Source organism: Caloenas nicobarica, chromosome 2 (genome assembly GCF_036013445.1).
Source record: "Caloenas nicobarica isolate bCalNic1 chromosome 2, bCalNic1.hap1, whole genome shotgun sequence".
NCBI lineage: Eukaryota > Metazoa > Chordata > Aves > Columbiformes > Columbidae > Caloenas > Caloenas nicobarica.
The window spans coordinates 16,702,707-16,730,006 of record NC_088246.1 but is presented as its reverse complement, the minus strand read 5'-3'; the positions used below and the strand labels follow the sequence as shown (position 1 = coordinate 16,730,006).

Genomic DNA, 27,300 nt, shown 5'->3' with positions numbered 1-27,300 from the left:
CCATTTTCAAAGGCTTTTTTTAAAAATCACTGCTTGTGTTTGGGGCATTTCCTTTTTCAGATATTTCATGTTGTTGGATGCCAATTAGTCTGATCCTCTTTCTGTTTAATTTCCTTTTAGGAATTTATCCTTTGTCTGAGGTGAACACATGGATGTATTTTTCATGGAAAATTTAGGATATTTCATTGAATGTAACAGCCTTTTTTGTTTAATGGAAAAATAGCCTTGGAGCTGTTGTCTTCTTAAGCTTTTATTTATTCCCGATACACTACGATAATTCTTGTTTTGTCTTTTTATTGAGGTTTTTAGCTCTCCTTATCAAAATATCATCGTTACAAATTTGAGATTTATTCTTCTTTCATACCTTAATATTTTTTTTAGTTGGAAACAAAATTTGCACTTAAAAGCTTGTCAAATTTTACCTTTCTTGCCATATTTTCTCCCAACCAGAATGTGCTTTGACCAACTCATTCCTCCATAAATGCTGTTAATTGGCAATTGTGAAGGCTTTCTAAGCAACTCTCAATTGCCAAGTGAATTCGTTCTGAAATTTCTTTTGACAATTGCATTGGCATGTGTTAGTTTTCCAGCTTTAGCGAATTATTATTTCTTTTAAGCGTCACATATACTTTTGGTTTTCACCAGGACTATTACAGCAAATTAAATGGGTTAGGGGTTGTTTGGTGTCTATTCAACTTATCTTTTTTTTTTAGTTGATTTGTTTATTAATAGAGGAAGGTAGGAGTCTTCATGCATTTGGAAATCTTCATGCATTAGGAAGCGATCTAATATGGAATTGCTCCAGTCTGATTTATTTTTTTTAGGAACTCCATGGATTATTTACCCAATGGAGCAGCTTGAAATCTTCCATTAAAAAAAAAAAAAAGGAAGTTTGTTTCTACCGTTAGACGACTACTTACTCTCTTTTGTCCTTTGACGAGGCTCGAGAATTACTCATGATTTTTCTTACCATTTACATGTGCAGTGATTAAAACAAATGCATTCAAGGTCTGTGTCTTCAGAATTTCCAGTAGGTCTGCAGACTCTGGGTCTTCTGAGTATTTGTTGGAGACTAAATTCAAAGTTAAGCCCCCTGTTACTTAAAAAAATTATAAATAACACACATGAAATAATCCATATGACTCTACTTCATCCTGCCTCTCCCTCACTTCCCCTCATATTGTAATCAAAGTCAGCATCCTCACTCAGTTAAAAGTATTTAGTTTGTGTATGAAATTTCACTTGTGGTTTCATTAGGTATATATTAATTTCCTATCAAGAACTCCTTTAGTATGTTGCTGTGGTTTTTGTTTGTGGGGGTTTTGTGTGTGTGTGTGTGTGTGTGTGTGTGTTTGTGGTGTGTGGGGTTTTGTTGTTGTTTTGGTTTGGTTTTGGTTTGTGGTTTTTTGGTTGTTGGTTGGTTGGGGTTTTGTTTGGTTATGTTTTGTTGTTGTTTTCCTACCAGTTCTTCATCCCAGAGGTGCCTGTGCTTCGGATGTTGGAATGGGTGGAGACTGGGGGAGGCGAACAGAAATTTCTTCCAGTGTTTTTATTTAAAGCATTCAGACGTTTGCAAAAGAGGAAGCAATATCAAATAGACTTGCATCTTGTTATTTCTACTGAACATTTCAGAGTTCCAGGGAAAAATCTGAGGTTTTTATCTCAATTATCATGACTTGCACTCATAGTGTCCAGCTGCCCAGCTATCTTTCCTAATAAACTGGGAGCAAGCATTACTGCGGAAGGTTTCCAGAACCAGAGGAAGCAGTGAAGGGCTCTTGTGTCCTAGTCCTTGTTCAAGCCGCTTCTTGGCTTGGCTTTGCTCTTCTGACTGATGGATACTGTTCCTGGTAAATGCGGAAAGCTACAGAACCTCTATTTTGGTGTGTCCTCTGCAGTCACAAGAGTTTTTATATAAAGTAACTGATTTATTTAGTCTGTTGCATTTTAAGAAAATAAATAAACAAGAATATCTGGCTTTATATCTCTTCCTTCTATTTTAAAATGGAGCATAGTGTTTATGTTAGCAAGCTTTTGGGTCCTTTTTTATTTCCCCTCTGTGGTTGTATGAGCTAGGGCTGTGATAAAGCTTTAGATTTTCATGCGTTTTTTTCAGTTCTAGCAGCTAGGTTGTGAAGAAAAATGCCAAAGGGCACACAACTTGGAAGTAATTTTAGAGTTTACAGTCCCATGCACTAAAAATACTTTTATACTTGATTTCTATGCAGTATAATCCCTGAAATGTTGCTACTTTTTAAAATAAGTGCATTGAAGCCGTATTTTTTGGCCTGGCTTAGCTACAGCGGAGCACGTAAATTCAGTTTCTTTCCTATTTAATGTACCATCATCAATCCTTTGTGTTAGGAGGGCACTAAGATACTTAGTGCTTCTACCTGCTTCTAATCACTCAAGCTGTTGGCTGCTACCCTCTAAAGCAACCAAGGAAAGCTGAGAGTGACCTTAAAAAAAAAAAAAAAAATAAAAAAGGGGTTTGGTCACAGTCATTGGAAAAATACTCAGTAGAGCAAGCTGACATAGGAACTAAAATGAGCAGGCTCTGGAGAGATAAGGCTGCTAACTCTGCTTGTAGAATTGAGTTACTGTAAGAGAGTGATTCAGAAGTCACAAGCTGAAGTTACATTTCTTCGCTGTTATTCCCTGTGCCACCTGCAGATTTGCACCCTTGAAAACATCTGCTGAAAGTCAGTTTAGTAATCTCACTAGTGTAGCAAGTCATGCTTCAAAAGAACGAGATCTGGAAAATTATATCATTTGCGGAGTAAATTGTTTGCTTTGCTCAGAGGGATGACATTTGCCTGGGCTGGTAGTTTGAGTAAAAGAGCAAAGAGCATAGACCAAAACCTTATCTTCACAGTATAATGGGTCAGCAAGACAATGAAGCTTGTCAGGGTCACTAAGCTTTTTCTGTGACTTTCCTTTTGTTCTCCTGTTCTCTTCCCTTTCGAGCTAGCAGTTGAAATGTTCAGCTAGTCCTTTGCTATATCCTGGTCAGTTTACCCGTTTTTTAAAAAATCTCTTTCTCTTTTTCCCCAAAAAAGCAGAGAATGGTAGATAACCAAGAGAGTCAGATGACCATTGAAGAAAGGAAACACCTAATTACAGCTCGAGAAGAAGCCTGGAAGTCCAAGGGTAAAGGAGCAGCCAATGACTCCACGCAGTTCACCGTAGCTGGCCGAATGGTAAAAAAAGGTCAGTGATTAAATGATCCTAATAAAAATAAGCCACCGCTTATCTGTCTAGTCAAAATAAAGTCAAGCTAAAGCTATGCAGAAACAGTATCCATGTTTAGCAAGAGGAGGACTGTTTATCTTCAACTGAGTATCTAGCTCTTTGTGGCCATTGGTATTGGTCCATTTTGTTCTGCACAGTTGCACTGCCATCCAGTTATTACTGGATTCAGTCTGACTGGTGGTAGTCAATTGCTTGAACAGTCATTTCATTTTTACATTTTATATGACCCAGAGGACACAGTTGGATTATTCTTTCTTATTTATTCCTCCTTTGAAAACGCAGAGCACTGTCCAGAGAAAAGTTGTGAAATTTAGTTGTTACTATTGGTGGCACTTCCCCCACTCCTAGATCACTGGGATTATTTAGCAAACACATGTTATTTTCACGGATGCTGTTTGGGACAACAACTTGAAGTGTTGTGTTTGGCTGAAGAAATCACTGAACAGACTTCTGCCTAGAACCAAGGAGTAGAAATGACAAGGGAGCAATCTTCACATTTTTTGAGATCTCTCAAACTGAGTCACTGTTTCCAGATGCAATCATTCTTCTGACTTGGACAGGACTCTCAGAAGCCTGTAGAAATATTAATACCTGTAGAATGGTAGAAATATAGCTGTTTATGCTGTGCGCCCAGGAAGATGATAGCTTTGGGAAGAAGGCACCTAAACTGATCTCTTGTGGTTAATGAATACTAAATTTTGTTTTGTTACCAGGACTTGGTTATGAAACATGACAATAATGAAGCTTGAGTTAAATTACAACACCAAAAAAACCCCAACACTGTGGGGTGAGGGCAGTATTGCAACAGGGAGTAAATCTACTTGCAATTCAAGCCACATTCTGTTGGCAGATAAACAGAGGCATGGTATTAGGAATTACATCTGTTAGTAACATATTTTAGCTGCTGCTTACATTGTTTTTCTGCTAGAAACATTAGTGGTCAGTGTTTAAAGACTAACATATTTTGGAGGGTCACCAAGAAAAAGTGTCTAGTTGTCCACACTGCTTTTTGGGATTTTTTTTTTTTTTTTGCTGAATAGATTGGTCTTTGAAAAGGAATAGAAGGTGATAGCATTTGCTCTTCTTCATGGGAAAAGAAAAATACCTTGAAAGGATCTCTTTAGGTGCTGTGATCATTCCTTTGGAGAAGCAAGGTAATTCAGTGACAGTGGCATCAATAAAAGTAGCCCAAGTGGGATTTTATTAGGATGTGTGCTATTTTTGTTGCCTAAAAGAATAAATTACCGTGATGAGTTCTTAATTTAAGAGATCAGGTTTTTAATTTAAGAGATGATGAGAAAGCAATGCAGAATTAAATCTTTGTTATATACACGTGCACAGATGCTGTATCTTAATTGCTTCTTGTGGCTGCAAATTTTTCAGTCCTAATTGGAAGGTGATTCTTTAACTTCTGAAGCAGTTCTCAATGTGGTCTTGTGGATTAAGTCCTGGGAGAGCTGCTTAATAGCTGTGTCCTCTCAGATACGTCTTGATGAAGGCTTTACTGGTTGACTTAAAACCTGCTGTAATTTTGAGTCTGTTCGGCAACAGTGAAAAAAATAGTTAGTGGAAAAGCTACTCAATTGTATTCTAAATCTATCTTGGTGTTTGACAATTATGACTTGCTCAGACTTGCAGTAAAGGTAGTGGAAATGTGGTTAGTATAAATTCTCCTAGCACAGTATCGGCTTAATCTCATCAAAACAACTAAAGGCTTAAACTTATGTGGCTTTCCAGTTAAGCTATGGCTAAATGGAAAATAGATATTGGAGGAAAGTTTAAATGTCAGTTTCCCTATTTACTAAAAGTCTAGGCAACAAGAGGTAATAGATGCAAATCGTTGTTTCAGAATGCTTTTCTACCTAATAAACCACACGAAACCCATAGAGTGCCATTTCTCTTACTGGAGCAACCTAGATTCACATGAAAGGAACTAAACAAAAATCACCTTATTTTATCTGCTGAGTCCAGAATTAATTGATTTACGATAGTTACTAAAAACGAGGGAGGAGGCTACAACAAAAGGAGGGAGTAGTGCTTGATATGGCAGGGACTCTGACTTCCATTTCTACTTCCATTTCCACTTGTTCTTAAAAATGCAACATGACCCAAGAATTACAGCTTAATCCAGGGACAGCATTCTCAGGTCAGATGCCTCCTGCTATGTATATTAATAGAGAGGGGTTTAAATTTAAAAAGGGGGATGAGGGAGTGGTGGTGATGGTGAAGGTGCCAAGCAAGATCTTGGTAGTGTCCCTTCAGAAAAGTTGCATGTTTTTAAAATGTGGCTTGTGGTAGAACTGGAATCCAAAATTGAGACCAAGTGAACAGCTGCTAACTTGAAAACAAGCAAAATGGCTGTATTCAAGAGAAAGTATGTATCTTGTGTCAGCTTGCTTACAGACACTCGGAAACAATACTTTGTTCTTGTGAATGGGACAGTTTCTGAGGCTGCTGTTGATATAAGGAGCAGGCAGGGCAGTACACTCTGCCATCCCTAATACAGCGATTGTGGCGGTTGGGGAAGTACGAGGGACTTTAGGAAGTGGCCAGGCTCATCTGCTTTCCCTGAATGGCTTCCCCGTCATCATTGTTGGAAATACGGGCTGACACAGGACTGCATTTCCTTTGTTCTCTGTTCTGACACAGGCCTGGCTTCTCCAAGTGCACTAACGCCAGTAGCATCCCCGTTCAGTAACCGGCAGAAGTCTACCACTCCAGTGACAAAGCCCTTGGAAGGTAAGGAATAAAAATGGCTGAAACATGTTCAGGCTTTTTTTCACTTCCTTTCAATTAACAAGTTTTACTTCCTGGTTTTCTTAGAAATTGAAGCCAGGCCTGATATGCAATTGGAATCAGATATGAAGCTTGACAAGTTGGAGTCGTTCTTGGGAAGGCTGAATAACAAAGGTTGGTAGATTGACCAAAGGTGCCAATGAATCTGCCCTCCAACTTGTGTAAATCGCTTGAAGTACCTCTTAGTTACAATATCCGGTAACAGAAACTGAATATTTCTGTGTTCAAACTGCACTTACTGAACACACAGTTTATTTTTGTGATTCAATCTTTGCTAAATTTCAACAAAAAAGCCTTATGCTATTGTATTACTAATGCACAATAAAATAAATCACAAACACTAAAATAACTTTCTTCCTTCTCTAAGCACTATGTACACATTCTTCTTGAGAGCAAAATTTCTTAAAAGCACACATCCAGTCTGAACAACATTGCCATATACAGTGAAAAAGCTTAAATTTAGTTTAATCTTGTTAAAATCAAGATGGGACACTAAGGTGCTTCCAAGCACAATTCATTCACCTTCATGCTTTTTTCAGAACTTACTCTCTGTAGCAACTCGTGTAGCATGTTGGCTCCCTATGAAGCTGTCTAGAGTTCTCTGTTTTTTCCATCTCGTATGTCTGTCCTCCATTTGTAAGACAAAAATACTTTTGTAATTTATAGGGTGTCAAATACCATAAACAAACATGTTCACATTTCAACAGAGGAGACACTAGCATAGGATAATGATTGTGCCATACTCATGAGTCCAAAATAGTGAGTCTTCCACTAGTAGTTCTAGTAGATCTTTTCAAAAGAAGGAATTATGTGTTTGGAGGAAAGATGGAATGTACAAGACCATAAAATGCGTATATCATCTTACCAAAACAAATAATTTTTGATAGTGCCTTTTTATTTGGCCATATTTCCCAACCATTTTGTAATAAAGATTATTGCATATGAGTAGCAATTACACTCCATTTTTATCATTCTTTTTCAACAGATTTTTCTACCATCTCTCTTTCAAATTCTATGCATTAAAACCAAGCAAACAAACAAAAAAAACCCCAAAACAAACAAGAAAACACTCTACAAAAAACACACCCCAACAACTACCAAAGAAGCAGTATTACCTTTTCTAGAGTTAGAAACTCTAGTATGATTATTTATTGGGTGAGGTGTTTTTTTCCTGCAGTTGCTGGGATGCAGGAGACAGTGCTGACGGTTACAGGAAAATCTGTGAAAGAGGTGATGAAGCTGGATGACGATGAAACATTTTCCAAATTTTATCGCCATGTGGATTTCCCTTCCTCCTCAGTGCCTTTGGACCTTGATGAGGACTTTGATGCCATCTTTGATCCTTATGCACCGAAGTAAGAATTGGTTTTTGTGGTTTGGGTTTTTTTACATTGTTTTAAATGCAGACATAGGGGCGGTGGTCAAAATGTTCATCTTTAAGTCATCTTGTAGATATCTTAGTACTGGGCATGTCCATTTCTTCTACACATCTCTGAAATCACTCTTCTGCCTGAATCAAGGAACTGATCCTGATTTCCTAACAAGTGTCACACACAAAATCAAAGCAAATCTCTTGTCATTAGATGATTCTGACTAAGTAAATTAACTGATGGTTGTAAACACTGCTTGTCTTTCAGGCTAATATCTTCTGTAGCAGAGCACAAACGTGCAGTTAGGCCTACACGCAGAGTTCAGTCCTCAAGAAACCCCCTGAAAATGCTGGCAGCAAGAGAAGATATTCTTCATGAATATACTGAACAAAGACTGAATGTTGCCTTCATGGAGTCGAAGCGAATGAAAGTAGAAAAAAGTAAGCTAACAGGATGACTTGCACAAGACACTGTCTTGCTATTTTAATTGAAAACAAAACAAAAAATCTCAACACAAAAACCACAACTGAAGAAATGGAACATACTCTCTGAGAAGCAATAAATTGATTGAGTTGTAAGGTTGAATGTAGACTGTCTAGGAGATCTGTATGTAAGGCCATAATGACATCCTCAGGGAAAGCTACCTACAGCCGCCTAAGGTTTCATTACTTACTTTTAGAGCGGTCATCTTGTGCAGAGAGAGAGAGTGCCACTGTGCCTGCAGGGTGAGGACAGGAGATCAAGGCAAGTAGATCTAGCATTATGTGATGCTGGGGGGGAGAGCTGGCAAGAACAAATAAACTTTTGTTCAGGTATACTGGCCTCAGTTTTGAATCCTAGTTTTCTCTCAGAAGCTGGAATTAGCCTCCTTGACTTGGAAAGACTAATTTCCGTAAAGGATCAGTGCTCTGTGGCAGAGCTTTGTGTTTTACTTGTGACATGACATTGCTTTCTCCTGACATCCGAATGGACAGCAAGAGACATTATTGTAAATTTTATTCAAAGGTTTGTCAAGCCACTTTTACCATTTTGGATACAAGTTTTCCTTATTACATTCAAATAAAGAGAGATCATCTTTAAATATTGCCTGTATTGATGGAAACACTGATTATATGTGTAATACTTTGTTCTCGTTTGATGGAAAAGCATTTCCCTGAGTTATAAATTCATAAAGTGCTTTGTCTTTGGTTGAGAAATAAGCAAATGTAGTCAAGAATTTAGGCTTTAAGTTTACAGTAAAATGTGACTAAGACTCAAAAACGTAAATGGCTGTTGCATCACACTGGCTGAGACAAATTTGAAGGGAATTTCAGTTAGTTAGTCCTGGATACTCTGCTGTATTTTATCTCTAATCAATTATTAGGCATTGAAGATCTACATAGTACTTCACAAAACAATGGATAAGACATGTTTCCTAGCAAAGTTCGTATATTTGCCAAATAATATAATCCTAACACTGACAGTTTACTCTTGGATGATATCTAGAAACTTAGGTACTGCTAAACCCACAAAGCTTTTGGGCTAGCAGTTAATCTGAGTCGAGCCTGGTTTGGCCATTGCCCTTGAGGAAGAGAAAAATTGAGAATAATGGGAGGAAATATTTTTTTTTAATGCAACAACCACTTTTTAATAATTTTGTCCTTTTTTGTGTGTGTTTTATTCTCCAACTTCTTTTTATGTACAAGTGTCTACAAACTCAAATTTCTCAGAAGTAGCACTTGCTGGCTTGGCAAGCAAAGAGAACTTCAGCAACGTTAGCCTGCGGAGTGTTAATCTAACAGAGCAGAACTCTAACAACAGCGCTGTGCCATACAAGAAGCTAATGCTGCTGCAAATTAAAGGTATGCTGCAACTGCTTTTACTTTCTATATGTAACAGGCTGATTGTAACATATGGGAGTTGCCACCACAGTTGGATGCTTAACTTGTTCTAGATCTTGAGCTCAAGGTTTATGTCCAAAATCTGAAAGAATAAGTGAGAACTGTATGATAAGTGCAAAACCTTACAAATAGGTTTGCATTGTGGCCACTTCTGTGTTTTCCAAGGAGAAAACAGAATCTTTCAGGAATTCTGGCCATCTCCTGTGGAAATTTTTGAACTGTCCCATTCTTCCAGTGCTTAGTATTGCTTGGAAGTGACACAACAGTGTTCTTGCTCCACTTCCCCTTACAGTGCATAGTAAGGTTTCTGATTCTCCAAAATAATAGTTACTTTTTTGGCAAAGTAAAATTCTTTAAACTTTTTACTGTCAACAGAAACTGTGCCATAGCTTCACTTAAGCAAATGTAAAGGATTCTGGAATTTGGCTGCTATCTGCCATTTACTTAATTTATTTTTTTTCCAGAAGGACATAAAGTTGTTAAAGCAAGAACAGGAAATAATAGAAATATTAGTTGATAGGAGGCAACTTTTTTTTTGTTTCCCGTGAGTAAACCCTTTTTCCACTGTAGTGGTCTTTTAATTCTTCTTTAACAGTCTATTTCCATATATTTTGCTACATGTGCTGGGATTGTTTGTATTTCATTCAAAACAAATTAGATCTTGGCATTTGATAGCAGTAGTCAGAAGAATATAATTAGCTTTGTTTTCTCTTTAGGAAGAAGACATGTTCAAACAAGATTAGTTGAACCAAGGGCCTCGTCACTGAACAGCGGAGACTGTTTCCTGTTGTTAACTCCACATTTCTGTTTCTTATGGGTAGGAGAGTTTGCAAATGTCATAGAAAAAGCAAAGGTTAGTACTAGTTGGGTCTGCTACCATTTATTTTTAGAACTGTCGCAGTATATATCTCTTTGTGATTGAGCCTTAGCATCACTTGTCTCAAAAAGTGACATGTAACTGATAGTCAGTGACAGGTAGATATGCAGGATTCCTGTAAATATGTTTTAGCTTGTGCACTGAATGAAAGCTGACATCAGAATGTGTAGGTTGTGAAGCTGCAAGAAAAAAGAGGATATCCTCAGGAAACAGATTTGCACTCAAAGAAAAAATAGCCTGAATAGCAGGATGTCCTTTTTATTCCCATGTTCATTAAGATCAAGTCTTAAGGCAAATGAATGAATATATTTCTGTAACATTTTCTCTAGTGTCTGTTTATTTAGTGCATTAACAAATAACCATTTCTTCTGCTCTTTATTATATCCTATCTACTTTTGCCTTCTCCCTGAACAAGATATGCAGAAGTATTCCAAAGGCTTAGATAATCTGTTCAGTTAACTGTTAATCTCTTAGGCTTCAGAACTTGCAACTTTAATTCAGACAAAGAGGGAACTTGGCTGTAGAGCTTCTTATATACAGACTATAGAAGAAGGAATAAATACCCATACCCATGCAGCCAAAGACTTCTGGAAACTCCTTGGTGGACAGACAAATTACCAGTGTAAGCATTCTTAAAGTTACAGTATCTGATGTTTTATCACACTAAAATAGTTGAGTCAGTTCTCTTTAGTGAAGATAGGTGGATGTTAAAAATTTGTATTTTTTTTACAATCTTTTCCTTAAGCTGCTGGCAGTCCTGAAGAAGATGAAATGTATGAATCTGCAATAATAGAAACAAATTGCATTTACCGCCTTGTAGAAGATAAACTCATTCCTGAGGATGACTACTGGGGAAAGGTGCCAAAATGTACCCTGCTGCAACCAAAAGAGGTATCGTGCCACTTACTGCTCCTGTGGTAAGTGCAGGAACATACAGCTGATAACGACTTTCAGTAACTGCAAATGCTCTTGGAGAGGCTCACTGAAAACTGGGTCCTCTGTGTTTCTGAAAAGCTTCTGAACACTTGGCTGTCTAGAGCATGCTGCAGGTCTCAAGAAACTAGCTCGTGTTATCTTTAAAGTGAAATACTATTTCAGGAAGTATACATCTTTTTGTCAACCATGGCTCACTCCAAAGTCACGAAGTGCAAAACAGGTAGCACTTTGGAAAAACAAAACAAAATAAAAACCTGTTTTCCCTTTCAAGCATTTTTATTTCTATCCTTAGCAGACTTTTTCCTTTTAAACAACCATTTCATCCATCTAAGTAGGAATGAGAGCAGATTTCCAAAATAAAGACATGATGCCTTTTCTTGAAAGTATTCAAGTTACTGCCTGTTTGCTGAGCCAGTTACCCAAGCTGTATATTCTGTCAGCCTTCCCAGGCTGCAGGACGAAGCATAGGTCTAAACATCAGTGAAAGCTGTTGTAACTGGACAGCAGTCATGCAACAGAATCAGGTTTTAGTAATAAGAGCTCTCTAATCTGTTGGTGACTTAGCTGCCACCTAAAGATACACCTCATAGCATTCTCTGTACATGCCTCCAGTCTTCCTCAACAATTAGACGTCACAGCGCAGACCACTACCCTGGTCTTACTTGCATTATCATAGAATCACAGAATAGTTTGGGTTGGAAGGGACCTTCAAAGGTCATCTAGTCCAACCCCCCTGCAATGAGCAGGGGCATCTTCAACCAGATCAGGTTGCTCAGAGTCCCGTCCAGCCTGGCCTTGAATGTCTCCAGGGATGGGGCATCCACCACCTCTCTGGGCAACCTATGACAGTATTTATTCCTCATGCCTAGCCTGAATCTCCCCTCTCTTAGTTTAAAACCATTACCCCTTGTCCTGTTGTAACAGACCTTGCTAAAATGTCTGTCCCCATCCCTTGTAGGCCCCTTTTAAGTACTGAGAGGCCACCATAAGGTCTCCCTGGAGTGTCCTCTTCTCCAGGCTGAACAACCGCAACTCTCTCAGCCTGTCCTCACAGCAGAGCTCTTCCAGCTCTCTGATCATCTTTTTGGCCTTCTCTGGACCCTCTCCAACAGGTCCATGCCTTTCCTGTGCTGAGGGCTCCAGAGCTGGATGCAGCACTGCAGGTGGGGTCTCACCAGCGTGGAACAGAGGGGCATTGCAGTGCTAGTTGTTAGTGTCACTGCAGAAACTCAGATATTTGGAGGAGTTTGTGTTCAATGCACTGTCAGCTTGCAGCACAAGGGAACTGGAGGATCAGGGTACCACCTAACCTAATTGTAGGTTGGGTTTTTTTGTTTGTTTTTTAGGTGCTGGTATTTGATTTTGGCAGTGAAGTGTATGTATGGCATGGAAAGGAAGTTACCTTAGCACAAAGAAAAGTGGCGTTCCAGCTGGCAAAACACTTGTGGAATGGCACCTTTGACTACTCCAATTGTGACATAAATCCTCTGGACCCAGGGGAGTGCAATCCTCTCATACCCAGGTATCAAAACTTGAGTTTAGTCTCATTGCAGAAACTTAGGGTTTTTGCCTTTACTTAATTTGTTTAATATGTTTGATTTTATTTCTTTTGTTCCCTTGTACAGAAAGGGACAAGGACGTCCAGACTGGGCTGTGTTTGGCAGACTCACAGAACATAACGAGACCATACTGTTCAAAGAAAAATTTCTTGATTGGACAGAGCTGAAGAAACTCGAGAAAAGTTCTAGTGAATCCCTTCACCAGAAGGTGCATATAATAAGCATGCTAGGTATTTCAAACTAGATGACCTAGTTGGGTTGGAAGCCAGGGAAGCTTGCTTTAAAGGATCCAGAGCACTTTATTTTGCGGGCTTTGACCTGGGGGTCAGAACACCACCACCTACAGTCAGCCTACGGAGTTGCTTTATATTAGTGCCAGGCAGCGCAATGAATACTGCCAAGGCGGCTCTGACAAGGCATCAAATGATGACAAGATATTAAAGTCCTGAAATATGCAGGAATCAAACTGTTTGACTGGAACCGTGGGGTAAGAAGAAAAAAAACTATGCTCAAAGAAACCTCTTCTCTGTTTTTTGACAGGAAGAATCCAGAGCTGACTCTAAACCATATGACGTCATGCTAATGGTAGCTGTGCCCCAAACAACTGTAGGCACAGTCTTAGATGGAATGAATATTGGCCGGGGCTATGGACTTGTAGAAGGAGAAGATGGGAGGCAGTTTGAAATTATCACTGCATCTGTGGATGTCTGGCACATCCTGGAATTCGATTATAGCAGACTGCCGAAGCAAAGCATAGGGCAGTTCCATGAGGGAGACACATATGTGGTGAAGTGGAAGTACATGGTGAGCACTACAGGTTAGTGAGCAATTCCATTTCATCCTGCTGAAATATGAAGTGCAAAAAGGGCTGCTGTTATTGGTGAGATACAGACCTAGGCTTCCTTGGTTGGGAAACTGTTTTCAGGGTTAGAAATGCTAATTTAGCCTTCCTAGGCCACTAAGAAGCAGAGCTTATTATTTTATTTTGTTTAAAGCATTTAAAAAGCTGTAGTTATTTTTAATACATCAAATGTAATACTGTCCATCTCTGCTTTTACCCAACAACGGTGTTGTACATGTTCACAGGACAGCTCATTATTGTGCCCACAGCTTAACACCAAAATAGCTAGTCAGCTGGAGTAAGTGCAGTGGTCTGAATGTCTTGCAAAAGACGTAGGCTTAGCAATAAGGAAAGCCTTTGCTCAGTAATGGAGAACAGTAACAATGACAGGAAAAGCCCTTGCCAGCTCGTTGCCCCTGCTGTCCTTTTTGCTCTTTCTGGAAACTGTGGGTTTCAGTCTCAAGTGGAAAATTTTAGCAGTGTTCTGTTCTGACAAAGAGCCTGAGAGCAGCAGGTAAATGTTGAGAATCGGTCAACTCCGTATGATCATTGGAACTCTCCCTTCTGGCACTAAACTAAGAATAGGTGGCTTTTGTGGTATGTAACATAGAAATAGTCTAAAAATGATTGTTCCAAATAGGAAAATATTCAAACTGTTGGAAAGCAGTATAACAGCTATACAGCTTCAGGCTTTTAGCCAAAAAATGTAGGTAGGTCTCATTCAGGATTGTTGAGTCCAGATACTGGCAAATCCAAGAAAAATACAAAGGCTTGTAAGTCTTGGGAGAAGTGGGTGATGCTAATACTGAACTGTAAACAGGCTCCTAATCCAAATGGATGAAAATATATTCCATCCTTCCAAAACAGAATAAATTTTTATGTAGGAGGCAGTACTTTTATGGGCTGAATGCACAGATAAGGGTGAAAACCATAATTTTTAAAAGTGACTAGTGGTTTGAGTATTCTCAGATTGAATGAAACAGAATGTTTTCTCCTAAGTACTTCAGCTGGACGCTGCTCAGCACTGCTGAAATCAAGGCAGAAATTTTAATACTTTTTTTAAGAGTCTGGTTTAAAGCTCTTGGGGTTTTTTTAAAAATCTTTGATTTAATCATATCTGTTTATCCAGTATTCACTGGAAAGTGTAAAATATTCCATAACTGGTGGTATTGTTGAACTTCACTTGCTGTAAACATGATTTGCTTATCATAACAACTAAATACCAATCCTTTAAAAAAAAAAAAAAAGTATTTGCTGCTAACCCACTTTGCAGACCAATGTAAAATACTGAGTTAATTTTTAAAACTAAATAAAAAAAACCTACCTAATCCTAACTTTTTTTATAATTGCAAAATATTGCTTTGGTGTCGTTTTCCTTTCTAATATCACTTTAACAAGAAAGATTTTTCTTTTATGCCTGTAGCTTTCTCAACTGTTGCTGTTTCCAGTATCTCTCAGCAGCCAGCTACTCTCCTGCTGCCAAAGAACAGTGTGTAATGTGGAAAATGGGCCGTAATGCACTCATCTGGTAACATGACTGGACGTACCATTTCACATGCAGATTGGCTCAAGTGATGTCAGTTATTTTTCTCCAGATAGTACCAATTCTTTCTACACCTCTTTCTCTGGCCAGCACAGGCATCTGTGGGCTTACATCCACCTGATGAGACAACGCCAACTTTGCATGGGGACGTACTGGCTTGGAGACCTAATGTTCCTCCAATTGGACATTTTATCTTTCCTGTTCTGGACGGGATAGTGCTGAGCTGGCAGATGAGATTAAACCATGTGCTGTTTAAACCTATAGCCAGAGTACTTTCTTCAGCATGTGCTTTTTGTTTTGCAGTTGGAAGCAGGCAAAAAGGAGAGCAACAAGTAAGGGCTGTTGGGAAAGAGAAATGTGTGTATTTCTTTTGGCAAGGAAGGCACTCCACAGTGAGTGAGAAAGGGACATCAGCACTGATGACAGTGGAACTTGATGAAGAGAGAGGAGCACAGGTGAGCTTCCTGCAGACCTGGGTGGCAGACCTGGTAAGACTTGCATGCCCAAGTAGCCACTAATGGTAAATGCATCTTCTCTGTAGAGGTGTTCTGGCCAGTACAAATGGCCAGACCTCAGAATTACTTTTGGCTTTATTTCAACTTCAAGAGATACATAAGCTCCTTTATAAGTTGTCATTCTCAAATCCCACTTCTAAAGATGGTATTTCTGAGAATGTCTGAAGAAGAATGTCTCCTGTCCCTGCAGGATTAGGTAAAGCACAGTTAAACAAATTAGCGCCTTCACTTCGAGTACACGTTCAGATAACAGGACTGTCTTCATAGTGCTGAGAACAGGAGAAGCACTTTCTGCCAGGCCAAGGCATGAAAATACATTTGAAGTTTTCAGTCTGTGTAGTCTGTAATTACATATTATACTGCCTTGTTTTGCAGAGATTCTAGCACAGATTCAGCTAGCCTGAGGCTCAGAGGAGAGGCTAGCTTGCTTTGTCTTTAGATAGAGCTGGGGTTTTCTTGATTGTTACCATCATACAAGATGGGAGGTTTAAAGTTGGTTTCTGTACCTTGATGATGCTGTAATTAGTTTTTTTAACAGCAGCATAAACGTGACCAGTAAGACAGGAATTTAAAAAGGGGAGATACATAAATAAGCTTGATCCAGAGTATAGGATTTTGTGCAACATAGCTGAGTTGGCAATTGGCTGTATCGGTTCCATAATCAAAATGTAGCATTTAATGAACAAAGAAACGTGTATGTTGTTATGTAAACCACTTTTACAACAAATTTTGAACCCACTTCCGTTCCTAATTTTTCTCCATAATAGTTTCAAAGAACATCAGGCAAGATGGCCCAGTCCTGTAAAGGATTCAAATAATGGTTAGTTTAAACTAATTGAAATTCAAGTTTATTTGGTATTCCATATCCTCTGAAACTCTTGATTGTTGAATTCCAGCTAGAGGTTTCTTTTTATATGCAGGTCACATATGAAACCCATTGCATGCTGATATATGTGGTAATTTAAACAATAGTCAGCAGTTGTAAAGTAGAAGGAAAGCCATCTTCGTGGGTGGCTGTAACTATATATTTTTTAATAATCCATAGAGACTAGTTTTCCTGAGTCTGTATACTTGCTTCATTTTTTCAATGAAGAGTGGTGCTTTCAATTTCCAGGTACAAGTGCTCCAAGGGAAAGAACCACCATGCTTCCTGCAGTGCTTCCAAGGAGGGATGATTGTACATGCTGGAAGAAGGGAAGAGGAAGAAGAAAATGCACAAAGTAAATTACTGTTAGTTAAGAGCTTCTACCCCAAGATCCTTTTTACCTGTTGTGAAGGGCTTTGACTTTAGTCTCAACTACCATACTCTGTAGAAAAGGGAAGTGAATGCCATGAAACCCATGAGACAGCTTTGCAATGCTGTGTTTCATGGTAGTTTCTTTCTTCTTTGAGCATAGAATGGATTTTGTCACCGTCAAGCAAGCTAACTTTATTGTATTGATACATATATTAATCGTTCTTGTTTTTTAATTAAGCAAAGTGCCCATTTGGTTTAAAATATGTTATTTCCTACATAGTCTGGGAAAAAAAAGATTTTTATGAGTAGTCCTCGTGCTCCAAGGAGAACTCTAAGCTTTTGTTAGCCATTCATTATTTTTTGCAACATGTTCCTTGATTGCTGCAGTTGAGGTAGGAGAATTTCAATGCAAGCGTAGTCTGGACATTTTCCAGTTTGCATCTGAATGTGACCTCCAGTGCCTAAGGTGCACAGGGGAAGAGGAGCTGAATAGATGGACTACTGTATTTTTTTTCCTTTTTTCCCTGTATGAAACAGAGCAGAAACTTGACTCTTCCGCTCTAAGCTCTTTAACACTTAATACTTGTACCTTCGTAGCAAGGTTTCAGAAAGCATCTTTTCTGCAACAGCATTTCTCGAGTAGTGTTAGCCAAACCTGATGCTTAGCCAGTTTATTCTGTCAATATAGGCATGCAACGTGTGAAATTCATCCAGTATGAGAACAGCTGTTCCAGAGCAGAGGTCTTGAATTTTCAGTCCCATGTAACTGTATAATACTGCTGCACTGTTCCTGTCTGCTCCAGGTGACTGGAGGCTATATTGCGTGCGAGGAGAAGTTCCCAATGAAGGAAATTTACTTGAAGTAGCATGTCACTGCAGCAGCCTGCGTTCCCGGACATCCATGATTGTCCTCAATATAAATAAAGCTCTTATCTACCTGTGGCATGGCTGCAAAGCACAATCTCACACCAAGGATGTAGGAAGAACAGCAGCCAATAAAATAAAAGAACAGTGAGTGTCTGACTTATATTTTGGAGATGTTTATACAGGCTACCAATTTACTTGAAACAGTCTGCCTCAAAGAGAAGTTGAAATAAATAAAGCTGTCCTCTGAGTACAACTGCAGCATGTGCATGCTTAGTAAGAAGGAGGAATGACGGGTAGTTGATTCAGTGGAGTGGGGCACATGTTCTTTAATCACCGAAGGTCAAATGCACTTATTCTTCATACAGTACTAATTAAGGTTGCAAAAAAATAGTCTTTTTGCGTTTGGAGGGAGATGCTCAATATCAGAATAGTAAACTAAACCCCAGTTGATAGGAAAATTAGAATCAAGTCTTGTGAATAAGGAAATTAATTTGGGAAAGCATGCGATGGGGACAGCAGTAGTTACGAAAACAGGCCGTGAGAACACCTACTGAGACCTCGTGTGAGCATCTCCTCCACCTGGGAATGTGATCAGAAATGGCATGAGAATGGTTGCTGACATTCCATGTCTTGTTTATTGATAATTTTTGTCATCATTTTCAAAAAGCCAATGTCAATATGAAGTGTGCAACAAGCTTACAGGGTGCTTTTGGGTTCTAATAGTGCAGGTGGCCAGCAGGTTTGTGTTAGCTGTGTTTGGGGCGGAAAAGCTGAGTTCACTCTCTTTCTTTGTGTTTTGTAGATGTCCGCTGGAGGCAGGGCTGCACAGCAGCAGCAAGGTGACGATTCATGAATGTGATGAAGGATCAGAGCCCTTGGGATTCTGGGACGCATTAGGAAGGAGAGATCGAAAGGCCTATGATTGCATGTTGCAAGGTAGACCTGCATTCCTGGATTTGGCACTTGCATTTTACTTTATTGGTCTGTGGCACTGTGAGATTTAATGTAAAGCTTTTGAAGAACTTCTTGGTAGTTGAGATGATCGCTTCAGGTGCTTCCAAAAATCCTACTGAGTTAAGTAATACTGTTCTAGAAGGAAAGTGCTGGAAAACCGCGTGTTTCATTTTGTTCTCTCCCCTTTCTGCAGGCCCTCTGTATTCGTGCAGCACAGAGCAACAGTTAATGCTGTTACCAACATATTTTGCTTTTCTTCTGAAGGGATTTAGGAGGCAGTTCTGCACACATTCTTATCCAGTCCTTGCTTTGAAACTGCCAACAAAGGTAGCAGGGGAATTAATTTACCAAGTGGAAAATTTGTCAGTTAAAAGTAAAGTCTGAGATGGGCTAGCCTCACATAAGCTGCAAAACAGCCAGTTATGAAATGTCTGATAGTAACTCACAAGGATCAGATTCAAGCTGATGGCAGCCAACCTTTTAGATCAAGTTCTTCACAGCTGTTGCTAGTCCCCCAAGACGTTTGGTCATCTTTCTTGATTTTTCAAAAAACAGAGAATTTACAGTCACTCTGAAAGATGATTTTTGTTGTTGTTGTTGTTGTTAACTTTTACATTAATCTCTGGCATTTTCTATTGCAAATCTTCTTGATTTTTGTTCTTTAAAGATCCTGGAAAGTTTAATTTCACCCCCCGCCTGTTCAGCCTCAGTAGTTCATCAGGAGAGTTCTCAGCCACTGAATACGTTTACCCGTCAAGAGACCCTGCTGTCATCAATTCCATGCCATTCTTGCAAGAGGATCTTTACACTGCCCCACAGCCAGGTATATGCTTTGCAATAATTAAGTAACAAGAAAACAGATAATTGTATCCTGTGTTGGGCAGTGATTCAGGAACTAATCAGTTTTAACTTGATTTATCACTGAAAAATGTGTGCATGTGATGCTTATACATCATTTAGCAATAGCACTAATTTTTCCGTGATAAAGATGCTGAGAACTAATCAAACATACATGTATCCCAAAAGCTTGCTATAAAAATACCTTGTTTATATTGGAGAATCTGAGTTCAGCTGGCTGAATAACCAAAGGGATTGGTAAGCTTCAAAATGGTCCTGTTCTGATGCTGACAAGCATACAAGATGGGTTGTTTAGGGGATTCTGAGAACTAGTAAGTGGCTGGTGATGGATTTGTTGGTTTTTTTGGCTGTGTAGCACTGTTCCTTGTTGACAATCACCATGAAGTGTACCTGTGGCAAGGCTGGTGGCCTGTGGAAAACAAAATAGCCGGATCAGCTCGAATCAGGTGGGCCACAGACAGGAAATGCGCCATGGAGACAGTGCTCCGGTACTGCAAAGGTAACCAATTGCGGTGGCTGCTGTTCTGAGTGTCACACCTTCCCTACTGTCCCGAGCTGAAAGGTACTCAGGTGCTCCCCAAACATTATCGATAAACATCAGTATATTTGAAGATGCATTCACTACTCTTTCTTAGCAAACCATTTCTCTAGTAATGGCATTGTTCCCAAATTGCCAAGGTGCTCTGCTGACTCAGTTCTCAGAGCAAAGACTTTATTTCTCTTTAGTGCCCCCATTGTGGGAGAACAATTCAGACATCAGATCTCTAAAATTCTGAGAACACAGCCTTTTAAACCTGAATGCTTTCTGTCTAGCTCCATTTAGATTTCATAAGCTTATGTGTATCTAAAGACTGAACGAAGATACCATTTGATGATGTAACTGGGTTTTGATTTAGTGGGGGATTTGGAAAGACTTTGAAGATGGAGAACAAGTCTCACACGGAAACAGGTGGCCACTGAAAAGGCTGGAGCACAGAGCTGAGGCTCGTGCTCATTTCTACAAGACAGTTATTGCCACTCAGATGCCGTGATTCAGGCTGCAAGTGATGGTCATGTAAGAGTACACAGACTAGGTTATTTTCTGCACTAGCAGAGTTTCCTTGAGATACCATAATGCTTTCCTCTCACTTCATCTAAGGCCGTGTGAGGCTGGGAACAGACCTTGCCTCTTCTGATGGAGGATGAATAGAAAAAAGTGTGGCGTTACCATTCAGGAGAGAGGGCATAAGTAACAGCCATGTTCTGTTAATTCAGAGCAATTTCTCACTGTGAATAAGTCACTAGGGCTTAATTGGTGTGAACTATGTCCTCTTGCAAAGAAAGCCTGATCACTTATAGTCTTTGAGAGCCCGTGCTGCCACTGGTTTCTTCTGTAGCAAATAAACTTTAGAACTTGTGACGCAGCTGGTGCTGTCATCTTCTCCCATAGACATTTGCATATTTGAAGAGGGAAAGTGATACCCTTGTTGGCTTCCACCCTTAAGAGGATAAGCCAGTCTCTTCTTCCCCACCTGCAGGTCAATTAGGAGTAGGAGCAAGTGCTGTGTTTCTACTCAGTTGTCTCATGTCACTGAGGGGAGATGGTAACACCTGGCAGGAGACAGCTGAAAACCAGTACTGGAGACACTGAAATGTGAGCTTGATTGGACTGCAGTATTGCTCTACATGGTTCGACCTCTGGTGTCCCTGGCCCTGCCCTGCCAAACCGCAGCATTTGTTTAGGAATGGAGTGCTAAAGACAGGGCAGTAATTGGAAGAGTCTTTGGCAGTGACTGCTGAATTCCTAAAGAAGAGACCAGTTACTTGTTCTTCACCACCCTCACCCCCAGTTTTTGCAAGTCAGGAGTGATAAGATGCATTTCTTTGAAATCACTTCATAAACATGCTTCACAGCAGAGCTGAATGTCAGCACAGAGGAACAGAGCCCCGTGCAAAGAAGTGCCCAGAGCTGCTCAGCAGGCTAGCGAGAGAGATGGAAGTAAGATCCCCATCTTAGTGTTCCTGATGCTATCCTGTGTAATCTTCTGGTAATGAAAATCATGTTTTCTGGCCCCAGCAGAGATGGAATCAGATACACATGCTGAGGTTTGGATACTCTTCCAGATTTCTTGAACTTCATTGAGTTCGGTGATGGGAAAGGAGATTAATACCTTCTGCACTGGATTGAATTTGCTGCATCCAAGTTTGATACAGAGTGGAAAGCTCTTTAGTGAATCCTCAGGGGTCTGAAGTTTAGCATATGTATCACAGGACAAGGGTTTTTGCTGAGTGCTCGCTTCATTACCTCTGGCCGTGACTTTGCGGCAGTTGTGGCTTTATCCTCTTTGCCATGGGATAGTTCTCAACAACTTTGGGCTGTGTGGTTGGATAGGTACAGAGCACACTTGTTATTGTTAAAGATCAATTCTACTTGTACTATTTCTATACTAAAGCTGACATGAACTTGCTTAGTAGATTTTACTGTTCAAACTATGCTGTTCTGGTGGTCTGTCACTTTCACAATCTAGGATTCTGTCAACCACCTCAAAATTTCATTGCATCAAGCTGTCAGGGCTGACTAGCGCTTATGTGTTGTTACTTATCAGGGTGCAGAAATTGAATTTCAGGAGATACCAATGCTGCTGCAATTATTTTGACTATCAGAATATAGTTCAGTGATGAGAAGCATTAAAATGCTTTTCTCTTATTTTTCTCTCTCCTTTTCTTTCCTCATCTATCCCCCTTTCCCCTCTGTCTCCCTCCCCCTGCTTCTTTTTTTTCCTGGCTTGTAGTGTTTAGCTACATGATGGTATGAAAAAGATTGATTAGCAACTTTGGATATCCCTTTAATATACCTAGAAGTTCTTATTTTGCATAAATCTTATTTATCTTGTCAAAATGTCTTGAAAGTTTTTCTGTGGTTTTTATCTGCTAAATCAGCAGTCTTGAGAGCTGAGCTGCAGCCCACTAGGAGAGAGAAGAGTCTGGTTTGCCCTTCAGTGATTCTTGTGAGATCAGCTTGTGCCAAGGCCAGAGTTCATGCAAGGAAAATGCTTCACCACTTACATACAAATTCATCTTACCTGTACTGGAACATTAGCAAATGTCACTCTCCTTTTATTTCTTGGCTGAATTAGTGAGAGTGGAGCAGTGCAACCAGAGCAGGTTCACACATTTTTTTTCAATGCAAAGTTTTTAAGCGCTTGTTGAATTGTTCATGGTAGAATGAGCAAATAAATCACAGTGAAAATACATGGAAAAGAAGGCTTAAAATCAAGTATTCAAATGATAGATCTCCTGTCTAAACTGTATAGTTAAAACACTCACATTTTAATACATTTGGTAGACTACTTCACAGAGCTTTTATCTCTAGTATTTCAGTTTCATGTGAACATACTCTCTCTAATCAGTTTGCTCCGAACACCTGATGTAAAACCAAACCCGTAATGTCCAGGTTTGCAAGCCCAATGGAACAAGGATGTCCCGCCAGGCTCTCCCTTTGCGTTCAGCACAGGGCTTGCACCAGCTCCCTGGGGTGCTCCTCCGCAGTGGGCAGGAGGGGGCTGTTGTTCTTTTCGACCCTTCTGCCTGACAGCCCACGTGCATCAAGTGCAGGTAGGGACTACAGCAAAAGACAGGATCGTCTGTAATGGATTTATGCGTTCTGGAGGAAATCTTAGTGCGTTAAAGTTGCTCTGAGATTGAACGTAGGGAATAATAGAATTTTGCAATAAATAGTTTTTAGGGAAGCCACAGCCCTCAGAAGTGAGGTGCTGTCATGTTGCTCTGTTAGTTTCACCTGATTCTGGACTTGGCAACATCTTCAGCTTTTCCATTGCCTATCTGGAAGAAAGACTTTATTAGACTGAGTTATTTGAATCCAAGTAAGATGAAGGTACAATATTTTTTTGAATGATAGCTCTTCCCAGTCCCCGACTGCTTGTCTGCCTCTTTCCAATAATATCTGGAGTTCATCAGTGCTTTTGAATCTTTGGAGAATTAAATCATTCAACCAACAGGGCCTTTTTTCACCAGTCCTTGGCATAATGACTTTAACCACTTAATCTGACACAGCATCGCTCCTAGGCAGGGTTATGTCCTATATAGTGTGCATATGTACATATTTTAAAGAAGGAGGACTGTCTTTGAAAATCATCACTAATTACCATCCAGCTATTGCAATACATCTGTTAACTTTTAGATCCTATTCCTTTGAATTTGTAATATCCAAATGATGGTGTTAGACCTCAGTATCCCAAGTTAAGAATAGTTTAAGCGTTCTCACTTAAGTCTCCACACTTAAGCTTTATTTGTTGCTGGCAGGACACTTCTACTGAGCCTACCAGAAGGTTTCATTTACCTGAATCTGGCTAATTTTCAGACTCTGCTTACTCAGATTCTAACTCGTTTGTTGTAAAATAAGAAATACATTGGGTTAGGAAGTAACTGGGAGGGATTTTCAGCGTGCATGGTTTGATCTTTGTGGTCAGATACAGTAAAAGGCAGATTTAAGAACCCTGAAAAACATGTTAAAAGGTGCCCTACTACATTAAAAAAATCCTGGTGAAATTTATTTCTACTGCCTTAAATTACTTCAGCTTTTCAGGAAAGTATCAATTAAACATGCTTCTGAGGTAGCTTTGGATTATGGGTGACATTGCAAAATATGGTACTGTTTGTAATTTCTTCTTTTTTTTTTTATTATTTATTTTGACTGTTTTTAGGAAAAAATGTAAAGAAGCCCCCCAAATCCTATCTAATTCATGCTGGCCTAGAGCCTCTGACCTTCACCAATATGTTCCCAAGTTGGGAACACAGGGAAGACATTGCAGAGATCACAGAAATGGTAAATCTTTTCATTGCACAGACTGTTTCCTGTTGCTACTAATTGTGTCTTGTGTTGTCAGTAACATTGCTTGTTTGTGCTGTCAAGCCCCAGAATCCAGAGGATGAACTTAAAAAGTTCAGGAGTCCGCACAGGAAAAAAATAACAACATAGCTAAATTTTGACTGGGAGTGTGGATATTGGAGGCATTCCTGGTTGTTTTTTCATTTAACTTCTCATGTTCTTTTTTGTTAAAAACAGGAGGAAAGTGTTAGCTGAATCGTCTCTTAGAAGGAGATGTGCTAGAGTTTAGCAAAACCACTGTTTCCATCATGTGAAACAGGCAGCAACCTGCAGTTCTGGTCTGTCCTGCAGGCTTGAAGTGCAGGGGAGCAAAATGCACCGCAAGGGACCCGCTGGTCCCAGGGCCCCAGCACAGACTTCCCCACTTGGGAAGCGAAGTCACAGCTGAATTCCCTGTGACTGCTTTAAAAGCCTTCGGTGAAGGGGCATCTCAAGGCAAATGATGTTTTCTGTTTTGTAAGTCTTCTGCAGCCATCCTTGGTGGAAAATGCTGGCTTCATGACTGAACACAAATGTCAGCCTTAAACTGAGATTCTGTGAGTACAGGATATCCTCCCGCTAAGTGCAGACCTTTTTTTAGCTGTGAAATTGTTGTAGGGCAGGGCTGTCCGCCTCTGTGCGGACCTGGACGTGTGGCTTTGTGCTCCATGGGCCAGGTGGATCCCATGACACCTGCAAACAGTGGGAGCAGTTGGTGGCTTCAGCATCGTGATCCTCTTCTGTTTTCCTTTTCTCCGTACAGGATGCTGACGTTTCTAATCAGATAATCCTTGTGGAGGACGTGCTCGCCAAGCTGTGCAAAACGGTGTATCCACTCGCAGATCTCTTAGCCAGGCCTCTACCTGAGGGAGTTGATCCACTGAAGCTTGAAATTTACCTTTCAGATGAGGACTTTGAGGTAAGGAGAGAATAGGTGCACTGCTACTCTCTGCATGTGTGTCTAGTCGTGCTGCAAAGTCATTTGTCAGTTTTGCTATGTATAAGTGTTTTTACTCACGGCATATCCTCTCGTTTTAAATGCAGGCTGCATTGGAGATGACGAGAGAAGAGTACAACGCGCTGCCGTCTTGGAAGCAGGTTAATCTGAAGAAGGCAAAAGGACTTTTCTAACTTGTGTTTATTGGAGTGAGCACTAAAGGGATGTCTGTTTTCACTTTCTATGCCCTTTACAAGAATTGTACCCCACATTTACAGAATAAATAGAAATAATCTGAAGTTATTAGTGACTACCTATCTGGAGGTGTGTAATATTATAAAAAGCCAAGAGAACTCTTCGGAAATGGAATTCAATTTTGACTCTTAAAGGTTATGTGTTTAAGCTCTGCTCTCCTATGCACTTAAACAGTAGTTTCTTGAGCTACTGCTGCAGGTGTCCTTTGGCTATATACAATACTTGCCATTTTTGTTTTTGAAGAAGTTCTCTTTGTAAAGTGTTATTTTGTTAGTTTGTGGATTACAAAGAATTTATATTTATATAAACACATAGAACAAGTATGTATTTAACAATGCAATATATATTCACTTTCAAGACTTTCATGTCAAAACTACAGAAAAGTAGCTGGATGGCAGTTGCTTGTACTGAACTAGCTATACCACCAATATGTATCTTCTACGCATTCTGAAAAGTTTCTCTCTGCAATAGGTAATGAATTGTTCTCAGTGCTGCTTCAGGTGCTAAACTGAACAAAGCATTTGTATTTATAGCATGGATTTCTTGAGAAACTATGCGAATCAACCTTTATACTTTATTATCCAAAAATGTATAGTGCCTTGTTTTTTGTGTACAGTTTATATACAAAAAAAATAAGATTGGTCTGCTTTTTGAAGATGGCTTAGAATGGTCTCCTGTGTTACTTTTATAATAGTAGAAATAAAAACATCTCAGTTTCTAATACTTGTTGTAAACATTAAACATGTCTTTTGTGATATAAGAACCAAAAGTAAAAGCTTCTGAATAAACTCGTAGCAATGCTCTGACTTGTCATTATTTTGTACTGTAATCTATGCCAAGTCATTGGAACCTTCCATAACATGGTATTTTATGAAAATATTTTAACCTTAGATATCTGCAGGTGTTGTACAGAGTTATCATTTGAGAAGCAGATAACGTAGAAAAAAAATCAATGTATGAAATAAAATTAGGTTGTGCAACACTTTATTGCTGAACATTGGAACAGTCACACAGCTCCTGTATCCTTTGGGCTGCCTCGTTTTATACATGAAACCAAAATTATTATGCCGGTTTTCAAACTTTGAAAAAGTATTTTCAACCATTGTGCAATTGGGAGTAAAACTTGAACTGAAAACAAGTATGGCGTTGTGTCCATTCTTTCAAGATACACCAGAGTCAAAATTGGTTTTGTCCAGCTAATTAGCACATTGAATAGAGTAATCGAGTAAAAATTTGCTATTGTTTGAAATGTTTTTCTGGCGTCTCTGTAACAACTTGTGTGGTTCCCCTCTGGTAGCTTTAGTGGATTTCACATTTTCATTCTGCCCGCATAAGTTGCCTTCTGCCCTGCAGCCCTTCAGAGCTGCTCCTGCCTTGGTAGAAAGTGATCACCTGCAGGGGTGCCTGTTGTCGTTCTCCTAGCCCCAGGGAAATTAAGTAGGATCTTTGAACGTGTGAGGTGTAGATTTCATCAAGATCTGCACTAAATATTGCCCCACAGTTAAAATTAGTCCTGTTTTGACAGATCAGGTAGTAAGTTGTAAGCTGCCTTTAAGTAAATAAACCAAAAGTCTAGAAATAGGCAAGTATTCTTCAGCTGACCTGAGATATTGCCGGTGAATTTTCAGCACCAATGTTATTTCCTTTCATTACTGGTTTCTGTCAAGAACCGAAAATAAAGAACCCAAGAAAAGGGTAGCAACAGTATTCAGAATCAAGATATTTCTTCCATAGTCTCCAGCAAAAAGGAAGATGT

General features: G+C 39.6%; 1 protein-coding gene across 14 annotated transcripts in view; it reads left to right on the top strand.

The window, feature by feature from the left end:
- The window catches only part of SVIL (supervillin), a 107,812-nt gene extending 81,130 nt beyond the window's left edge, over nt 1-26,682 (top strand). For 12 of the 14 annotated variants that reach the window (XM_065629724.1, XM_065629722.1, XM_065629723.1 and 9 more), the window contains 21 exons: nt 3,060-3,210; nt 5,902-5,991; nt 6,076-6,162; nt 7,226-7,403; nt 7,686-7,858; nt 9,104-9,259; nt 10,015-10,151; nt 10,650-10,797; nt 10,921-11,066; nt 12,458-12,633; nt 12,737-12,878; nt 13,211-13,487; nt 15,358-15,509; nt 16,684-16,789; nt 17,610-17,817; nt 18,476-18,609; nt 19,295-19,450; nt 19,841-19,984; nt 24,189-24,310; nt 25,116-25,271; nt 25,397-26,682. In XM_065629724.1, the coding sequence (XP_065485796.1) occupies nt 3,060-3,210; nt 5,902-5,991; nt 6,076-6,162; nt 7,226-7,403; nt 7,686-7,858; nt 9,104-9,259; nt 10,015-10,151; nt 10,650-10,797; nt 10,921-11,066; nt 12,458-12,633; nt 12,737-12,878; nt 13,211-13,487; nt 15,358-15,509; nt 16,684-16,789; nt 17,610-17,817; nt 18,476-18,609; nt 19,295-19,450; nt 19,841-19,984; nt 24,189-24,310; nt 25,116-25,271; nt 25,397-25,483 (3,126 nt within the window). In that variant the 3' untranslated portion in view covers nt 25,484-26,682. The remainder of the gene's footprint in view (nt 1-3,059; nt 3,211-5,901; nt 5,992-6,075; nt 6,163-7,225; nt 7,404-7,685; nt 7,859-9,103; nt 9,260-10,014; nt 10,152-10,649; nt 10,798-10,920; nt 11,067-12,457; nt 12,634-12,736; nt 12,879-13,210; nt 13,488-15,357; nt 15,510-16,683; nt 16,790-17,609; nt 17,818-18,475; nt 18,610-19,294; nt 19,451-19,840; nt 19,985-24,188; nt 24,311-25,115; nt 25,272-25,396) is intronic. The other 2 variants (XM_065629717.1, XM_065629712.1) reach the window with 1 other exon arrangement.
- The last annotated feature ends 618 nt before the right edge of the window (nt 26,683-27,300 follow it).